We start from the raw sequence: 22741 nt of genomic DNA, 5'->3' as shown, positions 1-22741 counted from the left end.
GAACACAGATGTAAAAATTCTTAATAAAAGCAAGTTGAATTCTGCAGCATATTCTAAAGAATAATACATCCTAACCAAGTGGAGTTAATCACAGAATACAAGGTTGGTTTAACATTTGAAAATGAAATCACTGTAATTCACTGTATTAAGAGAGAGAGGAAAAACCATGGGCTATCTCAGTTGATAGAGAAAAGGCACTTGATAAAATTCAACACACATTCATATTAAAAACTCAGGAAACTAGGAATAGAAAGGAATTTCCTCAACCTGTTATGAAAAATCTACAGCAAACAGTATACTTAATTGTGAAAATCTGAATGTTTTTTCCCTAAAATTGGGAACAAAGCAAAGATTATCTGCTGTCACCACTAATATTGAGTATCATAATGGAAGTCCTGCATAAGGCAGTGGGTAGGAAAAAGAAGGAAAAGGCATACAGATTGGAAAGGAGGCAGTAAAACTGGCTTTATTCACTGTATTCATCAGAGTAATGCCCATTAAAATCATAATGAATACTACTTCACACCCATTCTAAGGTTAAAATTTTAAAAGACTGACAATTCCAAACTTGGTACAACCAGTATGGACATTCCTTAAAAAAACTAGAAATAGAACTACCATGTGATCCAGCTATCCTACTCCTGGGCATATATCCAGAGAAAACCATAATTCGAAAGAACATATGCACCCCAGTCTTCATGGCAACACTGTTTACAATAGCCAAGACATGGAAGCAACCTGAATGTCCATCAACAGATGAATCGATAAAGAAGATATGGTATGTATATACAATGGAATATTACTCAGCCATAAAAAAGAATGAAATAATACCATTTGCAGTGGCATGGATAGACCTAGAGATTATCATACAGAGTAAAGTAAGTCAGACAGAGAAGACAAATATCATATGGTATCACTTATATGTGGAATCTAAAAATATGGTACAAATGAACTTATTTACAAAACAGAAATAGAGTCACAGATATAGAAAACAAACTTATGGTTACCAAGAGGGAAGGTGGGGAGGGATAAATTGGGAGATTGGGATTGACATACACACACTACTATATATAAAATAGATAATAAGGACCTACTGTATAGCACAGGGAACTCTACTCAATACTCTGTAATGACCTATATGGGAAAAGAATGTAAAAAAGAGTGGCTATATATTTATGTCTGATTCACCTTGCTGTACAGCAGAAATTAACACAGTGTTGTAAATCAGCTATACATCAATAAAATTTTTTTAAATAAATAACTGAAATTCCAAGTATTGGTGAGATTATGAAGCTAGCTGGGACTCTCATACAATGCTGATAAGAGTGTAAAATGATACAGTCACTTTGGGAAAATTTGCCAGTTTCATATGAAGGTAAAGACATACTTACCATATCTAATAATTCTACTCCTAGCTATTTTCCCAAGGGAAATGAAAACTTATGTCAAGTAAGAAGAAAGAGTCTCACTAGAATGTTTATTGCTGCTTTATTTATAATTGTAAAAAACTGGAAACAACCTAAATGTTCTTCAGGAGATGAACAGCTAAACAAATTGTTGTGGCCACACAGTGGAATACTGCTCAGCAGTAAGAAAGGAACAAACTACTACTACCTAACAACATGAATGATGACTTTCACAAATATTCAGAGTGAAAGAAGCCATATACAAAATGGTACATAATGTATGATTCTATTTCTATGCAGACCTAGAGCAGGCAAAATGAATCTGTCGTGAGCGAAAGCAAATCAGTGGTTGCCTCGGGTGGGGGACTGATTGCAAATATGCTCAAGGTGACGTTTTGGGATGATGGAAATGTTCTACATTTGATTTTTGTGGTGGTTACACAGGTGTGTACGTTTGTCAAAATGCATCATACTGTATTTTTTACGTGGGTATATTTTATAATATGTAAATTATACCTCAATACAGTTTTCTTTTATGGCACAGCCTTCTGTGACTTTTTTCCCCTTTCTCCCTAAATTCAGATACCTGCTCTTCCTCTGAATTTACCATAGTATCTTGTTTGGTTCTCTCCTACTCCTTTTCTTTTTATATTTTTGTGTTTGCCTAAGTTATAAGCTCTTACCAGTTTTGTTTACCCTATAGCACCTTGCTTATTGTAACCTTTCAATACATGTTTGTTAAACAGCTAATTTAATGCAAAGAGAGTTATCAGTTATTGTTTTGATTACAGTTCTAAAGTCTGAAAAGAATCATAGTCCTGGATCTTAGCAAGACAAGGCTATAAAGCAGGTAAGAGTTGATATTAGGCATCTTTAGGGCAGTCCTAATTTTACACTTTAGGGCAATCCCATTTTATGTTCTGTGGCATTGGCTGGTACACACATAGAAGATGGGTGCTCCCAGGCCCTGTGGGAAGTTGTCTTTAAGGCAAGACACTCTGTGTTGGTTGCAAAGACCTGGAGGATTTAGGTAATGTAGGCTAAGTAACAATGTATTTGATTCCAGTAATGAATGAAAATTTGATAGAATCACAGAAACTTAGTGCTGGAAGATACCATGGATACCACTTTATCCAACCCATTACTAAACAGACCCAGAGAGGGTAAATAACCTGCCCGACGCCACACAGCAAATAAGAGATAGGGTTAAGTCTGGAGCCCACATTTCTGACAAGTCCCTTACCAGAAATTGAGCAAAGTGGAGAATTGGCTGCCGGTGGAAGTTGTAATGAGTTGCTCTTAGACAAAGCTTTCATTAGGTTGGGATTTGGAGTTAAGGAGCAAACAGGATAGGTATTAGAGTCAGTTATTGCTAGGGTAGAACCAAAACTGAACCATGAGTAGGGCCAAGAGTTGACTTATATTTTCCTTGTGATGTCTTTACTTCATTTACCACCCAGAAATCTGATTTCATTTGTAATTGAAGCCTATTTTGTGTACTTGCTGACAAATTTTCTACAGTAAGAATATACTGTAGCTTGTCGAGGAGGAGTTAGTATGTAACCTAGAATATTGTTGAATTCCACGGGTATGTTAAAACAATCTAAATGGAGCTGATCTCCCTTGTAAACCTTTCCTTCTTTCAATATTCTCTGTTCATGTGTAAATTTATTGGAGTTTGGGGGTGGTAACAGTTGCTATTTTGCATTTCCTTGGTTTGGGAGTTCCTTTTTTAAGGACAATATTAAGCCAGTTTTATAATTAAAGTGATTTTAAGTGGTCATTTTGAGTTTTAATGATGAAGGACATGGAGGTACAAAAGGCAGCTTTGAAAGTTACAGCAAAGCATGCTCCTTAGATGAATCCTTTGAATGAAAGAATAATAGCATGGATGGTGATGATGAAGCTGCTGCTATTTAATGTATTCTCCACTCTCAGTATATGGATGCAGCCTCCGAATTTTACAAAGGAAATAATCATCAGCACAGCATCTCTGCTCTCCTATGGATTGGTCTTTTTGTAAAGCAGCCTCTTGGTTTTCTTAGTAAAGGTATTTTATTTTAAAATGTATCTCTAGACACTTACTCCTGGTAGGCCTGGGAAAATGTAGATTACTTCATGTCTCTTCAAAATTCCTTTCAAAGAAGAGTCAAGCTCAATTTGTGTTTTTGAGATAGAGAAGAAGAGTAGATAGGAGGAAGGAGGAAATCTTTGCTTTGGGGGAAGAAAAAATCTTTCAGTCCTTTGTTGACACCTTAACTTCTGCATTAGTCATATGTCCCTTCCTCCTTGGCCATGGATGGACCAAGGGAATAGCAGCCATTTGCAAGTTTGTAAAGGGGCAGTGCAAAGAGAAGAAAACAGCTGATAAAGAAAAATGTAGGGCTCCCACCCCCGTAGGTTTTTACAGTTATATTTTTAGGTTGGTCACTGTCTTCTGGATATTTGGCCTTCTGTTTTTGCTCTTTTACTTCACTATTTTTGATGTTGTAAAATACAGTGCTAAATTCCTAGCTCTAATCATGAGATAGTATTCAGAGTCCACCTTATAAAAATGTTACAGTGAGAAGCTGGCGGACACAGGGACACAGTTAATACTGATATTGGAAGGAAAAACCTTTCTTCTACCTACTTGGGTCTGAATGGTGGGGGGCCTGCGAGTTAACTGACAATAGAGAGAGTTACAGGAGAAAAGACCAAGGGTGGAAGCACTCAGTAATGAGTAACTCACTAAATAGCCAAAGGTAAAGGTTTGTATACTAACTTAACAAAAGGGAGGATTTAGGGCTTCAAAAGATAGAAGGTTTTTTTGTTTGTTTGTTTGTTTTTTTGCGGTACGCACGGGCCTCTCACTGTTGTGGCCTCTCCCGTTGCGGAGCACAGGCTCCGGACGCTCAGACTCAGCGGCCATGGCTCACGGGCCCAGCCGCTCCGCGTCATGTGGGATCTTCCCGGACCGGGGCACGAACCCGCTTCCCCCGTATCGGCAGGCGGACTCTCAACCACTGCGCCACCAGGGAAGCCCTGATAGAAGGTTTTGATGTGCTTGTTTACACAGTTTTGGGGGAATGTCCTGGTACCCAAGGTCAGTGACTTTCCTGACTAGAGACTTCTGGGTTGGGGAGAGGGGCTGTGGCAGCTGACTCACAAAGCAGGCTTTTAGTCAGATAAGGGAAGTTCAGATAAGATTTCTCTCTGCACCTGCTGTTGGGTTTTTGGTCCCTTCAGTGATATATATATATATATATATTTGTTTATAGTTTGATGGTTTTTAAAGCATTTTCACGTATCTCACTTGATTCGCACAATATTTTTTAGGTATACAGGGAAAATACTATTATTCCCATTTCACAGGTAAGGAAACTGAGATTAAGAGAGGTTAACTATTTGTTCAGAGCCACACAAATAATGACGGTGTCAAGATAAGATGTTAAGGGGTTCACATTTCTCACTACACCTTTGGGGTTCAATTTCAATACTGACAGATTGAATAATTTATTGTCAATCAAGTGCTTTAAAGGTGTCAAGATCTAGTAACATTTTATTTGTTTTGTAGGAGAAGATGGTGTAAACTGGTTCATCAGTGACAAAGACATTGAGGTAAAATCAAAACAGTTTTGAAGTTATGAATAATAGAATAATAATTTTCTTTGAGGTGTAGTTTCACTTCATTATGATGACTTAATAAGCTTTTTAAAAGTAGCAGCAGTCCAAGTATCTTGTAAGAAAAAGTTTAATTTTAGTCTATGGGTGATTGAATTTTTCAGAAGCCTATTTCAGCCTTGATTTTTGTCAGTCAGTTAATTGCCATAATGATCTAGTCCCCTTTCCCTTTTGTTTCTTTTCTGCTATGGTAAGTCCTCTCAGCCCATTTTGCCTGATACCACTAAAGATCAACACCGGAAATAACTGCTTCTTCAGTGTAAGGAAATGGTTAGTCTATATTTAGGATGTGGCAGGTGTTTGTCTTTGTCAATTATTAGCCTTAATTATGACAGATGGCTAGAAAAGATAGTAATTTTACAACTTGGTGTAAGGAAAATGTTAAGAGATAATTAGATTGTGTCTCCTTTTGAGGCCTACTTGGCCAGTTCAGCAGAATAACAAGTAAAAGATGAAAGTTTTTTTCAAAGATGGAATTGTACCAAACAAGATAAAAGCATGGTTGGCATTTAGGTATTCCTCTTTAAATAGTCCATATGATATGCTTTGCTAATGTTCTCTTGCAAGATACTGGATTTTGGCTAGAATATGGGACAGCTAGAATTGGATCAGTGTAGGCAGAATGGATCTTAAAAGGACTCTAGGGGAAGGAAATTATCTCATTCTCTCTTAGAAATTAAAATCCAGTTTGTAGGCAGTAACCCTGGGCTGTTCAAAAGAAGGAATGTATTTGGTCACTATGTGGTTTTATAACTTTATAAAGGACAAAATCATAAAAAACACCAACCCCTAACTAAAAATTTAAGCAAGTTTCTCATTCAGAAAAATATGGTATATATCCAGATATATGTCAGCAATATCTTTGACTCTGAATGCCACTGGAATGTCTAAATGATGCATTTCAGTGCCCCTACTAGACCTGAACCGTAAGTAGAGAAAGATAAAAAAGAAATGGAACCATATGGAGAAGTGTAAAAGAATAGGGGAGATGGGCAGACAAAAAGTAGAGCTGTTTTCATGGCACCCCTTTTAAGTTTTTCTAACTCCTTTTACGAATACAAAGTTCCCTGTTTCTAAGTTCTAAATTGAACAGATTTTGACTGTTAATTCTCTTGAACAGAGTGAAATAATTTTAATTCTTGATCTTTTTTTTCCCTTAGGCACAGATAGGTAAAAAAAGAACATCTGGAAGATGGACCCACCGATACTATTCAGTCAACAAAAACGTTACCTGTAGAAATTGTGACAAATGTGGCCATTTGTCAAAAAACTGCCCCTTTCCACAAGTATGTGAAATATGTAATGTGTCTTTCCACATTGTTAAAATCAAAATCATAGGGTTGGAACCCTTATAACCTTACAATTCAAATGTTATATATGTGTTAAATTTCATATTACATGTTTATGTAGGTCGCAGCCTAGAGTAGTAGTAAAGAACAATAAATCTACAGCCAGAATCAATTTCAGCATCCCATTAGTAGTTGTACAACCTTAGGCAAATCATTTCACCTTTTGTGCTTCTCTTTTCTTTTCTATAAAATGAGAAGATTGAATCAGATTGATTCCTGAGACTCATTTCACTTCTAAACGTTCTACTTTATGACACGGCTTGTTTCATTGTGGGATAATTTTCATTGTTAGAAAATTATAATTTTAGGCATTTATAAATGTTTATTGATGTAAATTATGTTAAACAGATACATCAATCTTTGAAATAACACAGAACTCTTAGACATTTCTTTTTCTTTTTTTTTTTTTTTTTTGCGGTACGCGGGCCTCTCACTGCTGCGGCCTCTCCCGCTGCGGAGCACGGGCTCCGGACGCGCAGGCTCAGCGGCCATGGCTCACGGGCCCAGCCGCTCCGCGGCATGTGGGATCTTCCCGGACCCGGGCACGAACCCGTGTCCCCCGCATCGGCAGGCGGACTCTCAACCACTGCGCCACCAGGGAAGCCCCTTAGACATTTCTTGACACTAGTAAGCCCTTAACAAATATTCCTTCCCTTACCAACTTCCTCTCCCAAATGATTACCTTTCAAATATTTGAGATGGCTCTCTTGTTTCCTCTTTGTCTTTGCCTGGCAAAGCAGCCTCTTTCTGTATCTGTTGCTCCTATGACCTAGCTTCCAGATCCTCATCATCCTACTTTCCCTCTCAGACACATTCCACTTTGTCAGTGTTCTACAAGACGAGGCATAAGAAATAGATGCCAGATGATAGTACATGCAGACTAAGCCTTTTTGGCAACCAACAGGATACAGATGGTTTTGTTAAAGCTCTGATTTCAGACATTTTGTTTGATTTTATAATTATGCTCAAGACCTTCATTGTGTTCCCAAATTGGAAATAACTTTTTATGGAATTATACTGAAAAAAAAACAGTAGCATTCTATTTGAGACTGAAGTATTTTGCTAAAGAGATTTTCTGTTTGTCTGCCACATAGAAAGTCCGCTCCTGTTGCCTCTGCTCCGAGAGAGGACACCTCCAGTATGCCTGTCCGGCCCGCTTTTGCTTAGACTGTTCTTTGCCTATGTCTTCTACTCACAGATGTCTTGAAAGACCTTCCTGGAGAAAACGGTGTGACAGATGTGATATGATAGGCCACTATGCTGATGTGAGTATCCTGCATGTAACTAATTTGTCGGACTTTGGGGGCATTGTGCCAATCTGTAACCATCTGCCAGCCTACTTAAAAGCATGTTTACTATGCACTGTGTATAATGATAGTCATGTCCCTTTGGCCACTGATCATGTAAATCAGTGCTCTAATATCTCAGGATAGGGATCCTACTGAATGGGTTCATCAGGAGGCAGCATCAATAAATCTTGTAAACCTGTGCTGGCTTCTTTGGCTTAATGTGCTTGCCAAAGTACAGGTTGTAATTAAAGAGGTATGTAATAAATAACATGTAAAATTTGTGTACCTATTCATTCATAGTTAGATGAAAATATATATATAAACACTTAACAGTTGTATACAAAGGTCTATATGAAGCCTGCCTTGATGCTGCTTATTGGTGGCTCTTGGTGGTATAATATTCTCATGCAAGAAGGACAAGCCACCAATACTTTAAATATGCTTATCTTAGATCTTTCTTTAGATTTAAGAAGACAAAAGTAACTTAGAAGACATTTCAGTTACTTGTAGCATGTTAAATTTTAGCACATTGTTATTTTAGACGTCATTTTGCATCATATTATAAATGTCTGTGGGATTTTAGTCACAATTTCAACCAGAAGGGCTTATAGAAGTCAGTATCTAAAAAAAAAGTAAGAATTTTTTCCCTTTAATTTGTGCTTCCCAAAGACATGATACAAAGCACAAATATTTTTAAAATTTTCCTTATATTGAATTGTACCTAGAGCCTTTTGCTTAAAAAATTAATATGACTTTCTGTTGGGATGAATTTCAGATTAAGACAAACTAGAATATGAATATTTGGTATATGTGTTTCTTGTATAAATAATAAAAGAATTATTGATTGTAGTTTTTAAAGGATCTTTATAAACAAATCAAAGTAGGATCACTGTCCTATAAGTTAATTTTTTTTCCACTTAATTCTTTATGAATGTGTCTCTGTCAGCTCATAAAGACTACCTTTCTCATGGCTAACTTTTATTCCATTTCTACCAATTTACCCAGCCATTTCTCTACCAATACATTTAGATTTATACTGTTACTCATTTTTTTTTTAAGCAAACATTGCTGCTGTAAACACCTTTTTATATATCTGCATACATGTAAGAGTATTTTGGTAAGTCATATTCTAAATGGAATTGTGTAATTAAAGGATATGTACATTTATCTCTGGATAAATATTGTCAGATTGTTCTAAAAGATTGTACCAGTGTATCCACTTGCTAGCAGTGTTTAAGAGTACTCTGAACCCTAGCTGTAATCAATCTTTAAAATTTTTGTCCCATCAGATAAGGAGAAAATGATATCTTACTGTTTTAATTTATATTTCTTAGGCCCCTAGTGAGGTTGAATATGAGTCTTAAGACAAGTTATAGAGATAGAAGTTGTCATTTCATTCCAAAGTAGTTTAAACTTATATTTCAATATTTACTAAGTTTTAAAAATAGTAAATTCTAAGTTGTCTTAGTTTTATTCTGTTGTTCTCTGCATTGAGTTGTCAATTATAATTTCTTAGAAAGATTTTCTAGTTTGGACGTTAGGTTTAAAAGCATATTTTTTAACTTCTTTCTTCCAAAGGACTCTTATAGGTATGGTCTAATTTGCGTGTGGTAACAGAAGAGGCTCAGTCATTGTCATGAGCAGTTTTTTTGAAATAAGAAACTATAGTACAGAACAGTTAAGAATGGTTTGTAAAAGGTTATATAATTAGCTGTGAATTAAATCTATAGCTCATTCTGCCTAACTTCTTAATTTTGGCCTCTAATGTATGTTAAACTCTTTATTTAAAATGGCCTTGAGGATTAATAACCCCAGTGAATATAAGTTTTTAAGATAGGGTTAGACTGTGGCTGACTTCAGAGAAGGCATCACCCTTTCTCCTAAATCTACCAAGACCTACCATTGGGTTTTTTTGGGTTTTTTTTTAATTACATGATGAAAGTTCTGGACATGAATTGATCTTTTCTCAGCCTGCCCACCTGGTATAGAATTCCCTTGGAGCCCAATCCAACCTGGGCTCCACTGACTCCTTCTGAAGAAACTTGAAGTCCTTCCACCATCCCAGAAGGTCTTCATGAGGATTCACTTGGGAGCAGTTTCCTTCTGGCCCCTGGTTGCTGGGACTATTCAGCTATTCCCACACATGCTTTAAATCTGTCTTGAAACCTGGTCCTCCACAGAAAATATTGTTTCCCTTGCAACCTTCTCAAATGCTTGCTGCTCATTCTCTCTTGACCCACATACCTCTGAATTAGGTTGATTAGGATCAGCCTCTGTCTCACCTGCCATGACTGCTTCTAAATCATTTCTCCTCCCTCTTTGTGTAGGTATCCTTGACTCGTTTAAAGCTAAAACCCTCTGACAATACTGTTCTCCACCCTTCTTTGTCATTTTCATCTTCTCACCTACTGGGATTTATGAAGCCCTGGGTAACTATAGATGCCCTAACCTCTTATAAATTAAGGAGATCAAGAAACTTCCATTTTTGCTTTATACATCCCTATAGCCACACCAGAATCTCTGTAATGCCAGAGTACCAGTTAAATGTGCAAAGAGAATTAGTAATGAAAACTCATGAGTCATACTCACATTCTTGCTATAATGACTCCTGAACTCAGCTTGGAAAGCTCTTTATTTGTTAACTACTATGTAAAAGTATTTGGGTGAAATTCCAGAGTTTTGCAGTGTAAAGGATAGACAGATGACTCAAGACCTACTAAAGTCTACCTGGATCACTGGTACCTCCCAAAGGAAGAGAATCTGAAGTATGTAAAGAATCCCAATTTTGAATCTACCACAGACTCTCTCCTCTTGCTGATAGCTTTTAAATAAACCAAGAATCTTAAACTGTCTATACACATTTATCTTGCACATACAGTCCCATTCTGTGGGCTATATCTGACATTACCAAGATAACAATAGCTATAATTAGTTGAGTATTTACAGTGTTTTAAGTACTATGCTAAGTTCATTACCTATTAAGGGGGAGTGGGAGTGCTTTGTTCACTGCTGTATCCTCAGTGCTTAGTAGGTGCTCAGTAGATTTTTGTGATTGCACCAGAGTCATTTATGTAATCCTCATTACCATCATATGAGATAGATACTATTTATTATTACTACCATTTTACAAAAGAGAAAACCAGGACATTGTAAGCTTAGGGTTTACTCAAGGTCTCAAAGTTAAAATGATGCTGTACTTCATGAATGTACATAGAGAAAGTTCACTTACTGACAGTCTAGACATTGTCAGTTTAACTCCTTCTCAGAAGATCCTCTCAAGTTTCTGTCTTAAACCTGCAGATATTGTGGATCTAATAAACAACTTTGATAATAAACTTACGATATTTAAAATATCAATACATTATAAAATAGATGAAGAAAAATATTTTCCAAATAAAAATAAATATAATTTATTTAAAAAGTTTTCAGCTCTTCAAAGAATTTCTGAGGATCAGCAAAGCATTGTAGACTGTTAATTTTCAGCCACAGAACCAAGTCTGTGATACCATAGAACTGTGCTTCTCACAAAAGACCATCTCAGCCTTGGCAGTCTCTGTTGTTGAGATTGTCACCCTTTTACATTAAAGCATAATGAGTGAGTTAATCAGCATTAGATATAATTGCAACCTGAACGTGAATTTTCTTCCTTTCTCCAGCAGTTTTTTCTCAAATTTCCTGCTCAGTCTTCTATCCCAATTCATACTAAATAACTTCTTTAACCATCATTTATAAGAATAAAATGCCATCTATTTGTGGGGCGCTCAGCACTTGAGTCACTGCTTTAAGTCAGATTTTTAAATGTAGTGGGAGAAAATAATCCATAGGATATATTTCACTTGATTCCTTTCTTTAAATATTTGATTCTATAAAAAAGAATCTCTTAAGTATCACTGTATACTAAAATATTTTTAGCAACTCGAAAGTTTATTTTAAAAATGAGAACTAAATATAAGCTGTGTAGGCTTTCGCATAGACATTAGTGCCCAGTGAATGTCTCCTCAACAAATATATACATAAAACTGAAAACTAGTATTTTTTTAGTTTAATTTTGGTGATTTTTTTTTAAAGTTTAGTTTAATCATGGGGATTTCCAGCACGAAATGCAGAGTACCTAGTACAAGTATCACCTCTTATCCTTTTCACAGTCTTATTGAGATATTACTGGCCAGAAATAAGACTGGCTGGAACACAATTGTTGAGCTGAATAATTAAGCCAAGATTTGACTTAAAGACTTCCTTAATTCAAATATTTGGTTTTGTTTAATTAGTTCTGCCTTTGTTCAAAAACATCTCCACTGTTCCACCATCCAAATAAACTTTCTATATTTATCAAAAATTTGTTGGTTGCCTACTACATGCTAGGCAGTAATCCAAGTACTAAAGAGATAAAGATGAATAAGATACGGTCCCGGCCTTTGTGGAACTCAGAGTATAGTAAGAAAGGCAGATGTAGGGGGCTTCCCTGGTGGCACAGTGGTTGAGAGTCTGCCTGCCGATGCAGGGGACACGGGTTCGTGCCCCGGTCCAGAAGATCCCACATGCCGCGGAGTGGCTGGGCCCGTGAGCCATGGCCGCTGAGCCTGCGCGTCCGGAGCCTGTGCTCCACAACGGGAGAGGCCACAGTAGTGAGAGGCCCGCGTACCGCAAAAAATAAATAAATAAATAAATAAATAAATAAAAAGAAAGGCAGATGTGTAAAAGAATGTAAAAAGTGATGTGTTGGAGATGCATCAAGAATGGTGAAAATTAAATAAGAGAGTATCAGAAGACTAAGCTTTGTGACTTGCAAATAATACATACCTGGAAAGTGTAGAAAATGACCTAGACCATAGGAGGGAGCCAAGTAACTCTGCCTATAATAACATGTCACCTGTCTTTGGAAATATCAGCTGCAAAGTAATTGATGCAGTCCTGTGTTTTTGGTCTGTCAGCCCTCAGCTTTCATATGGAAAAACCTCATCTATCATTTTGTGATGGAATATACTGTATCTTCTTCATTGGCTTGAAAGGACAAATTCGAGAAAAGAAAATATAAAACTCAGATTATGATAACCTTTTATAATTCAAAGAATCATAGGCAAACATTTTCCTGCTGAACTTGATTGAAGTAAGGACAAACCACTGACTTACATTAGATCTCCTTAAGAAAATGAAAATGCCTAAATAAGAGTAGATGAGTAAAAAATAAGTGTAGTAAATGTGCCCTCTCCCCCCAAAAAAAAACTTTAAAAAGTTTTTCAAGGTACCACAAAATAATTTTGATAAAAGCACAATGCTGAAGAAGGAAGGGAATAATTTTGAAAAAAAGGTTATCTCTGAAAAAACTAAAATATCAGAGGTATATCATTATAATAGATTGATAAGAATACTTAGTTTAAAATGTAGTTCTGCTGACACCTGAGCATTGAACCGACTTTTGAGAATAAAGAAAATCAGGTTAGATATACTTTGTTACTCTCATTTTTCACGATATTTCATTATTTAAAACATAATGTTGAAGGAAGAGGTCATGGCTGGGATGGATTGATTTGCCTAATAGAAAAATAATTGTTGAATAGGCTTATAAGATACTTATTTACCTGGGAGACCAGAATACGCCCCCAAGGAAGTTAAGTGTAGACTTCTATGTTAGAGGTCTCATTCTCTTGATGGGTCTTTGCAGAATTCATGATGTTAGTGAAAATTCATATGTGTTCATTGTTCAGAGAGTAAATCCCAGAATTAGTCATTAATAATATATTGGAACTGTTCCCAAACTACCTAAGAAATGAATATCTGAAACTTTTCGTGGTTAAAAATATGTTTAACCTTATGGAAATAACCTTAGCAGGGAAAAAGTTCTACATTTTTAACTGACGGTATGTAATTTAGTACAAAGCGTGAAGAAGAGACCAGTCTTTACTTTGAAATTCAACTGAATGGTATCCTTTCTAGTCATCTCTGACTAACCTGATGAATTCCACCAGCCTCCCCAAGTTTCCCTATAGCACATGCCTCATGGCCTAGTATTAGTCACTTTCAGTAGAACTAGCAGATGGAGAGCAGGTTTACATTTTCTTTATAGAAGCTTTAAGAATAAGTTTGTAGAGGATAAAGATGGTTCCGTTTCTAGACCCCTAACTTACATCAAAAGAGGAGAAAGATTGTCCCTGAACAGTCTATAAAACAAGCAGCTCTAAAAATGAAAGGATAAATAAACTTTAGTATTTTATTGAGAATTTTATTTGGCTTAGGAATGAACCTAATCTTCAGTGCAGTCACATTGGGAAGACATGAGTTTTTGATAAATAGAGCAGCGGGCCACTGGGAATTTTGTTAAATTTCTGACTCATTCTATCATTATACTCCTCACCTTGGACTTAAATTTAACTTTTAAATCCAATAATAAGGATAAATTCTGAGACATAGTTATCTAAGTTATGAATTTGGAGAGTGAAATTAAGGAAGTCAGATCCTCATTAACACCTGGAAGGCTAAAAGTTTTGTTTACTAAGCATTACAGGCTAAGGTCAACTCCCATACATAAATATAAATATATATATAATATATATATAAATAAATAAATAATATATATATTTTAAAATTCCATACAGCTTTTTGATTGGGTTCTGATCATCTCCCTCAAATAGTACATAATGAAGGAAAATACAGCAACTGGAAAAGATTTTCAACCTCTAAAAGTATTCAAAGTCTTAATTATGGACATCTATCTTTCTTAGCTTACTCATCGTTAAAAAGATAGCACTCTTTTGATCCATGAACATGGATGTCTACATTTGTTTGTGTCTTCTTATTTCTTTCAGCAAAGTCTTATCGTTTTCATTGTACAGATTTTTCACTTCCTTGGCTAAATTTATCCCTAAGTATTTTGTTGTTTTTGATGCTGTTATGAATGGGATAGTTTTCTTTGTTTCTTGTTTTGATGCTTCATCATTAGTGTAAAGGAATGCTACTGTTTTATGTAAGTTGATTTTGTAACCTGCCACTTTACTGAAATCATTGATTAGTTCCAAGAGTTTTTGATTAACTGTTTGGGATTTTCTTTATATAAGATCATACTGTCAGCAAATAGTGACAGTTTTACTTCTTTCTTCCCAATTTGGATGCCTTTTATTTCTGTCTTGCCTAATTGCCCTAGGTAGGACTTCCAGTACAGTCAGCCCTCCGTATCCACGGGTTTCACATCCTTGGATACAAAGGGCTAGCTGTATGCATTGAACTATACCATTTTATACAAGGGACTTGAGCATCCAAGGATGCCAAGGATTTTAGCACCCGCAGGAGCTACTGGAACCAATCCCCCACAGATACCAAGGGACAACTATTACAGTGAATAGGAGTGGTGAGAGTGGGCAACTTTGTCTTGTAGCTGATCTCAGAAGAAACCCTTTCAGTTTTTCTTCATTGATTATAAAGTTAGCAGTGGGTTTATTGTATATAGCCTTTATTATGTTGAGGTATGTAATGAATTACACTTATTAATTTGCGTATGTTGAAACATTCTTGCGTCCACGTATAAATCACACATGGCCATGGTGTACAGTCCTTTTAATTGTTCTTTTTTAAAATTTATTTATTTATTTTGGGCTGCATTGGGTCTTTGTTTCTGCATGTGGGCTTTTCTCTAGTTGCAGTGCACGGGCTTCTCATTGCGGTGGCTTCTTTTGTTGCAGAGCACGGGCTCTAGGCACGCGGGCTTCGGTAGTTGTGGCTCGTGGGCTCTAGAGCGCAGGCTCAGTAGCTGTGGCTCGTGGGCTCTAGAGCGCAGGCTCAGTAGTTGTGGCGCATGGGCTTAGTTGCTCTGCAGCATGTGGGATCTTCCTGGACCAGGGCTCGAACCTGTGTCCCCTGCATTGGCAGACGGATTCTTAACCACTGCGCCACCAGGGAAATCCTGGTTTGCTAATATTTTAAGATAACACCTCACAACTGTTAGACTGGCTATCAAGAAGACAAGTGCTTGTGAGGATGTGGTGAAAAGGGAACCCCTTACACACTGTTGGTGGGAATGTAAATTAGTCCAACCACTATGGAAAACAATACAGAGAGTCCTCGAAAAATTCAAAATAGATCTACCATATGATCCAGCAGTTCCCACTTCTGGTATATACCCAAAAGAAATGAAATCAGCGTTTTGAAAAGATAGCACACCCATGTTTATTGCAGAACTATTCACAATAGCCAAGATATGGAAGCAACTCAAATGCTCATCAGTGGATGAATAGATAAAAAAGATGTAATATATATATCCAATGGGATATTATTCAGCCATGAGAAAGAAGGATATCCTGCCATTTGTGACAACGTGGATGTACCTTGAGCACATTATGCTAAGCAAGACAAGTCAGACAAAGATAAGTACTGTATGATATCACTTAAATGTGGAATCTAAAAAAAAAAAAACTTAAACCTGTAAAAAAAAAAACCCAGTAAAATGGTAGTTACTACGATATTGGAGTGAGGGGATAATATTGATGGTGTTTGAGGGTACAAACTTGTAACTAGCAGTAAGTAAAGCACAATATAATGAATATAGTCTATAATACTATACTATAATGATGTAATATGATAAATATTGCTTCCTTGACAATCATATTACCATATATAAATCTATCAAAGTAACACAGCCCAGCCATACACCTTAAATTTACAAATTGTAACATGTAAATTGCCTTACCTGGTTTAGGGATGCTTATACAGAACTCTTGGTACATTTATAAAAATCTGGGACAAAATGAATGGTCTTTTAATGGAGTAGATGATTTTCAGTGTAATAAAACATCCCTACTTTGCAGATCCCTCTATAATTATAATTCCTTCCCTGTTACTCACAAACAAGCCAGACATCTGATCGAGAAAACTAAAACTTGATCACATCTAAACTTTTCCATGAATAAGTTGATCAGAGACCTGTGCAGTCCTTGGCAGATACCACCTCAGTTCCCAATACTGGCGACATTCACATAAGCCTCCTTTATTTCCTTTGTTTTTCATTTTCTTTTCTTCTTTTTTTTTTTTTTAATGAAGCAATAAAAAATAGTTACAGGCATATGTGAAGAAATGGTAGAGTAAAAATGGAATCAGAGATAACCCTAAATGAGATAAACTCACTACAGGAAATAGGAAACTGAGAAAATCCTAATTCATTCTTCACAGTGTGGATAGAGAAGATAGAGAAGCAATCCAAAGCAAAATGATCAAAGGAAATCCTGATCAAAAGAGCACACACTCAGTATGAGGGAGAAAAAAGGCCTACATCTAGACATATCCTAGTGAAATTTCTGGATATCAAACAAACAAAAATCATGCAAACAAAAAATCATGCAAACAAAAATATACATTACACATACACATACACACAATCAAATTTTCATCAAACTTCTCCTGTGTAATACTAAATTCCAGAAGGCAGTGGAGAAATCTCTGGAGGCTAGAGCATTCAAAGAAAAATAGATGACACAGCCAAGCTGTTGTGCATTTATAAATTTATTGGAAAAGTCAGAGAATAAAATTAGCAGCAATGAACAGTGAAATCAGGAAAGCATACAGTACATGTCTGAATACTTCCTCTTAATCTGCTTTTAAACTTAATACTAATTTTAGAAAAAAATTCTTTAAAAAATTTAAAATCTATAATAATGTGGATCATAGATAATTCCAATAAAATAAAAGTTTGTTTCAACTAAAAAAAGAAAAAATAGGCCATGTAACTTTTAGGTTACTAATTTAAAATAAGGCAAAGGATGGGCTTCCCTGGTGGCGCAGTGGTTGAGAGTCTGCCTGCCAATGCAGGGGAAGCGGGTTCGTGCCCCGGTCCGGGAAGATCCCACATGCCGCGGAGCGGCTGGGCCCGTGAGCCATGGCCGCTGAGCCTGCGCGTCCGGAGCCTATGCTTCGCAACGGGAGAGGCCACAACAGTGAGAGGCCCGCGTACCGCAAAAAATAAATAAATAAAATAAAATGAGGCAAAGGAAACTTAATATAGCAAACAATAGGGGAAATTGGAAACAATAAGAATATAAAAAACAAAAAGGATGAGAACAAAATTAGGACCAAATATATCAGTTATCACAATAAATAAATATTAAATGCTCCTACTAGAAAACAAAGACACCAGTATCAGAAACCATAAAAGAAATAGAGGATAGATTTAAGAGAATAGATTTAACTTTTTTAAAAAGAAGTTTATCCAAAGAGACCTTTAATGAAGTTAAATGACAAACCACAGCTTGAAAAAGATTTTTATAAAATATGTCATGGGATAATTACCTATAATATATAAAATGCTCTTACAAATTAGTAGGAAGAAAAAAATGTCTCAATAATAATGATATTCAGTGTTAGGTTGTGCTGGGAAAGTACATTTGAATAACCTTTCTGGAGTTTAAGTGATAGATGTTTGCAAAGATACAGCTACAAGAATGTTCACCTCAGAGTTGTTTATAATAATGAAAATTAGAAGCAACTCAAATATTTAACTTCAGGGCCAACTTAAGTGACTTAACAGTGTGTCCCATATAATGGAATAACCTTAGGCATTTAAAATATGATGTGGAAATGAGTATTGAAATATAAAGAAGTTACTAGTATGTTAAATGAAATGTGTAAATTTCAAAAGTTATGAAATATCCAATTTCTGTATAAATATACATATTTATATGTGTATATAGATTTGCATAGAAAAAGTTTGAAATGAAGTATTCCAAACTGCTTACTATAGTTATATCAAGAATTATAAAGGTTTTTAAAATTTCTGTTGGTCTTTATTTTCTGTTTTTGTAATGAACATATATTCATTTTATAACTTTTTACCTTGAAATTTAATGTACATTATTCTGTTGCTGCTTATAAACATTTTAGGAATAGTGTGGTATGCAATCTAAGCCTATATTCATTCTTTTTTTTTCTTTAATAATAAATTGACTCTTTTTTCTTTTGATGTTCAATTTATGAATATGTATAGATTTATGTAAACACCATCACAACCAGGATACAGAAGAGTTTTACCACCCTGAAAAACTCCCTCATGCTTTATAGTCACTCTCCCCTCATCCTTAACTTCTAGCAACCGTTAATCTGTTCTCTATTACTATAGTTTTGTCCTTTCAAGAATGCCATGTAAATGGAATCATACCGTTGTAAACTTTTGAGACCAGCTTCTTTCACGTAATATTTTGAAGACTCATATGAGTTGTTGTATGTATCAGTAGTTTGTTCCTTTGTAGTATTCCATTTTATGGATGTACTACAGTTTGTTTATCCATTGAGGCACATTTGGGTTGTGTATAGCTTTTGACTATTACAAATAAAGCTGCTATGAATATTTGTATACAGTCTTTGTGTGAACATAGTTTTCATTCCTCTGGAGTAAATTTCCAGGTGGAGATTACAGATCCTATGATAACTGTATGTTTAACTTTATAAGAAACAGCCATATTGTTCTCCAGAGTATGCGTACCATTTTGCATTCCCACCAGCAAAATGAGACTCTCAGGAAGATGAGAGTTCAAACTGCTCTGTATCCTCACCAGCATTTGTTATTGTCAGCATTTTTTATTTTGCCCATTCTAATGGTTGTGTAGTACCTATCTCTTTGTGATTTTAGTTTGCATTTGCCTAATGGCTAACAATATTGAATATCCTTTTATATGTTTATTTGCCATCCTTATATCCTCTTTGGTAAATTGTCCAGATACTTTCCTAACTTTTAATTAGAGTGTCTATTTCTGATTGTTGGGTTTTGAGAGGGTTTTTTTCAATATTTAGGATATGTCTTTCATTGGATATGTGATTTCCATAAATTTTCTCCCAGTCTATTACTTGTCTTTTTATTATTCTCTTGACAGTTTGTTTTGTTTGTTTGTTTGTTTGTTTGGCAGAGCAGAAGTTTTAAAATTTGGTGAAATCCAATATATCAGTTTTTTCTTATATGGATCAGGCTTTTGGGGCCGTTTCCAAGAACTTGTTACCCAACTGCAATTAGCAAAGATTTTCTCCTGTGTATTCTTTCAAACAGTTCCATATTTTATATTCAGATCTGTGATCCATTTTGAGTTCATGTTTGCATAAAGTATGAGGTTTAGATCAAGGTTAATTTTTTTACTGTTGGGTGATCAATTGTTTGCTATTTGTTGAAAAGACTGTTCTTTCTCTATTGAATTGCTTTTGTATCTTTTTCAAAGATTAAATGACCACATTTGTGTGAATTGATTTCTGGACTCTGTTCTGTTGCACTGATTTAGGTACCTGTCCCATCACCAATACCATACTCTCTTGATTTCTGTAGCTTTATAGTAAGTGTTAAAATTGGGTAGTTTGATTTCTTAAACTTTGCTCATCTTTTATGAAATTACTGTAGCTATTCTTGTTCTTTTCCCTTTCCATTTAAGTTTTACAATGAGTTGTCTATACCTACAAAAAATCTTGATGGGACTTGGATTGATATTGTGTTCAGTCTGTGTAGATCACTGTGAGGAGAATTGACTCCACTATTTTGAGTCTTCCAATCCATGAACATAGTATATCTCTCCATTTATTTAGATCTGTAGTTTCTCTTGTCAGAGTTTTGTAGTTTTCAGTATATACAAATCCCCTCATATTTAGGTTTATACCTAAGTATTTCATTTTCTTGTAAATGGTATTGTTTCTTAAATTTTGGTTTCAATTTTTTATTGCTTGTATATAGAAAAAAGTTTGGAGTGAAATATTCTGAAATGTTTGCAATTATCTCAGATGGTAATTATCTCAGGTGGCTTTTGTATTTTCTATTCTTATAATGAATATGCATTACTTTAATAATATTTAATGTTATTTTATTATTTTTTAAAAAAAGCTTCTGGGGGTAAAATTAGTACAGTCTCAGCACAACTTTGGACCTAAAGTGATTACTCATATACCTGACATATCCTGGATGCTATAAGATTCTTGGGAGAAGATGAAAAGAAAATTTTCCCAGGAGAATTCTGTGAGAATCAGAGAACTAGAACTGAACGACAGGGCATGATTATAAATAAAAGGAGTATAATGTAGTTGGCTAAGATGAATTAGGATTATTTTCAGTGATTTGAACCAGTTTGCTCTTCTATGTATCTGTTGTTTGTGATGGACTTTGTATAATTGGTTTATAAAGAAAGTCTAAATTTTCATTTTAAAATTATTTTACCTTTAGTTTATCACTTACTAATCTGGTTTAAAACTTCTGGTGCCTGCTAGTGAGCTTAAGGAAACAGGGTGGTATAGCACCTTTGAGAACTAGTTTACAGTTACTCAGAACATAAGTACCAATACCAAAGGGGTAATGAAATCAGCTCCTAGCAGTTATAATTAAAGGGTGTCATCAGCATAGAGTTTTAATTGTTTTTCAGGGGATGTTTTGTTTGCTTGTTTAAAAATGGGAGATCTGAGTGTGCTGAAAGTTATAGAAAGAGGGAGTTAAGATGCCAGAGAGCCGGAAATAAGACCTCTCTCTTGACCTGTGTACATGGATTATATACTCACTACTAAAGTGGCCAGATAGGTTATCAAAATTATAGGGATCTATCCCTCCAAAGTTTCTCCTTTCTGCTACGCACTTTTCCAGCCTTCAGGTGATAGATCTCTGGTTCTATAAGAAAGAAAGGCAAGAGGGAAAGGCTAGTAAGGAAGCTGGGGTTGTTATTATTGTTTAAACATTGTTGAAAAAAAGAATCAAGTAAGCTTGAGTAAACTGAAGAAGGGTATATCAACTTTGAGAATGATGTGGAGTACTTTTGGTTTTTACCAGTGATCAAAATATTTTAAGATTTTTTTAAGTCCAAAGCTTAACTATAAAATACAAGATCAGATTTATCTGATCAAATATTCTTTTTTATATATTTTCAAACAACTAAAAACATTACTGAGGTGACCTCAGTTGAATATAAATAAAAATAGGTACTTGCCCATAGTAGATGTTCATTAATGTTTCTGGATTCTTTTTTTTTTTTTTTCCTACGAGGAAGGTTGCCACAAGCAGCTAAATCCTAACAAAATCTACATTTTTGATTTGTCCTTTGGGATTTTTTTTTCCCCTGTCTTTATCAACAGCTCACTTAAACTGAGTTTCTGCTTTCTCTTAGGTTTGGCCACATCCAAGAGTTGACCATTACACAATAGATTTCACTTATTTCAGCTACCTAATTGATGCTGATTTCCTCATGATCGCTTCTTGCATCAAAAGTATGGAGAGTGCCAAATTGACGTCATCATTGCAATAACTAATACAATAGAGTGCTTGCTATGTGTCAGGCATTGGTCTAAGGACTTTATACTTATCAACTCTTTAACCATTAAAACAGCCCTTTGAAGAAGTACTGATGTCCCCATTTTATCAATGAGGAAACTGAGACATAGAGATGTAACTTGACCAAGATAGTAAATAATAGAGCCAGGATTTGAATTCTCCCATTTGGCTATAGAGTCACTGATACTAGCCACTACATTATCATGGTTCATTTTACTGGCTCTCATACTGTTTACTTTTAGCTAAAAACCAGTAAGTATATATTACAAATGTTATCAACTATTTGTAAAATTAAGTCATGTTAGTAGTCTAGAATCGTAATCAAGAAGTCTCTGGGGCTTTCCTGGTGGCGCAGTGGTTGAGAGTCCGCCTGCCGATGCAAGGGACACGGGTTCGTGCCCCGGTCCGGGAAGATCCCACATGACGCGGAGCGGCTAGGTCCGTGAGCCATGGCCGCTGAGCCTGCGCGTCCGGAGCCTGTGCTCTGCAACGGGAGAGGCCACAACAGTGAAAGGCCCGCGTACCGCAAAAAAAAAAAAAAAAAAAAGAAGTCTCTGGAAAGATTTGTGGTTCTCTGAGGTGAAATTTTTTTTAATGGAAATACAGTTGGCTTAAGGTAACCCAGTGTAATATATGTATGATTTATTTTATTTTGGGTTGATTATTTTGATATAATTTCCTATAAAATATAAACTTGTATTTTTAAATAAAGCTGAAATGTAATCTACTACTGACAAACTCTATACCCTCATAACTGCACTTAAGTTAGGAGGA

General features: G+C 35.6%; 1 protein-coding gene across 6 annotated transcripts in view; it reads left to right on the top strand.

Moving 5' to 3' along the window:
• ZCCHC7 (zinc finger CCHC-type containing 7) overlaps window positions 1-22741 on the top strand; it is a 297645-nt gene that overhangs the window by 179007 nt on the left and 95897 nt on the right. For all 6 annotated transcript variants that reach the window (XR_009541549.1, XR_009541550.1, XM_060154820.1 and 3 more), the window contains exons 3-5: window positions 4963-5006; window positions 6230-6355; window positions 7513-7683. Coding sequence is in view for 4 of the 6 variants with exons in the window: in XM_060154820.1 (XP_060010803.1) it covers window positions 4963-5006; window positions 6230-6355; window positions 7513-7683 (341 nt within the window). In the remaining 2 variants the exon portion in view is untranslated. The remainder of the gene's footprint in view (window positions 1-4962; window positions 5007-6229; window positions 6356-7512; window positions 7684-22741) is intronic.

Source organism: Lagenorhynchus albirostris, chromosome 7, assembly GCF_949774975.1.
Source record: "Lagenorhynchus albirostris chromosome 7, mLagAlb1.1, whole genome shotgun sequence".
Taxonomy (NCBI): Eukaryota; Metazoa; Chordata; class Mammalia; order Artiodactyla; family Delphinidae; genus Lagenorhynchus; species Lagenorhynchus albirostris.
Note: the sequence above shows the minus strand (reverse complement) of the source record. Positions and strands in the feature narration are given on the sequence as shown.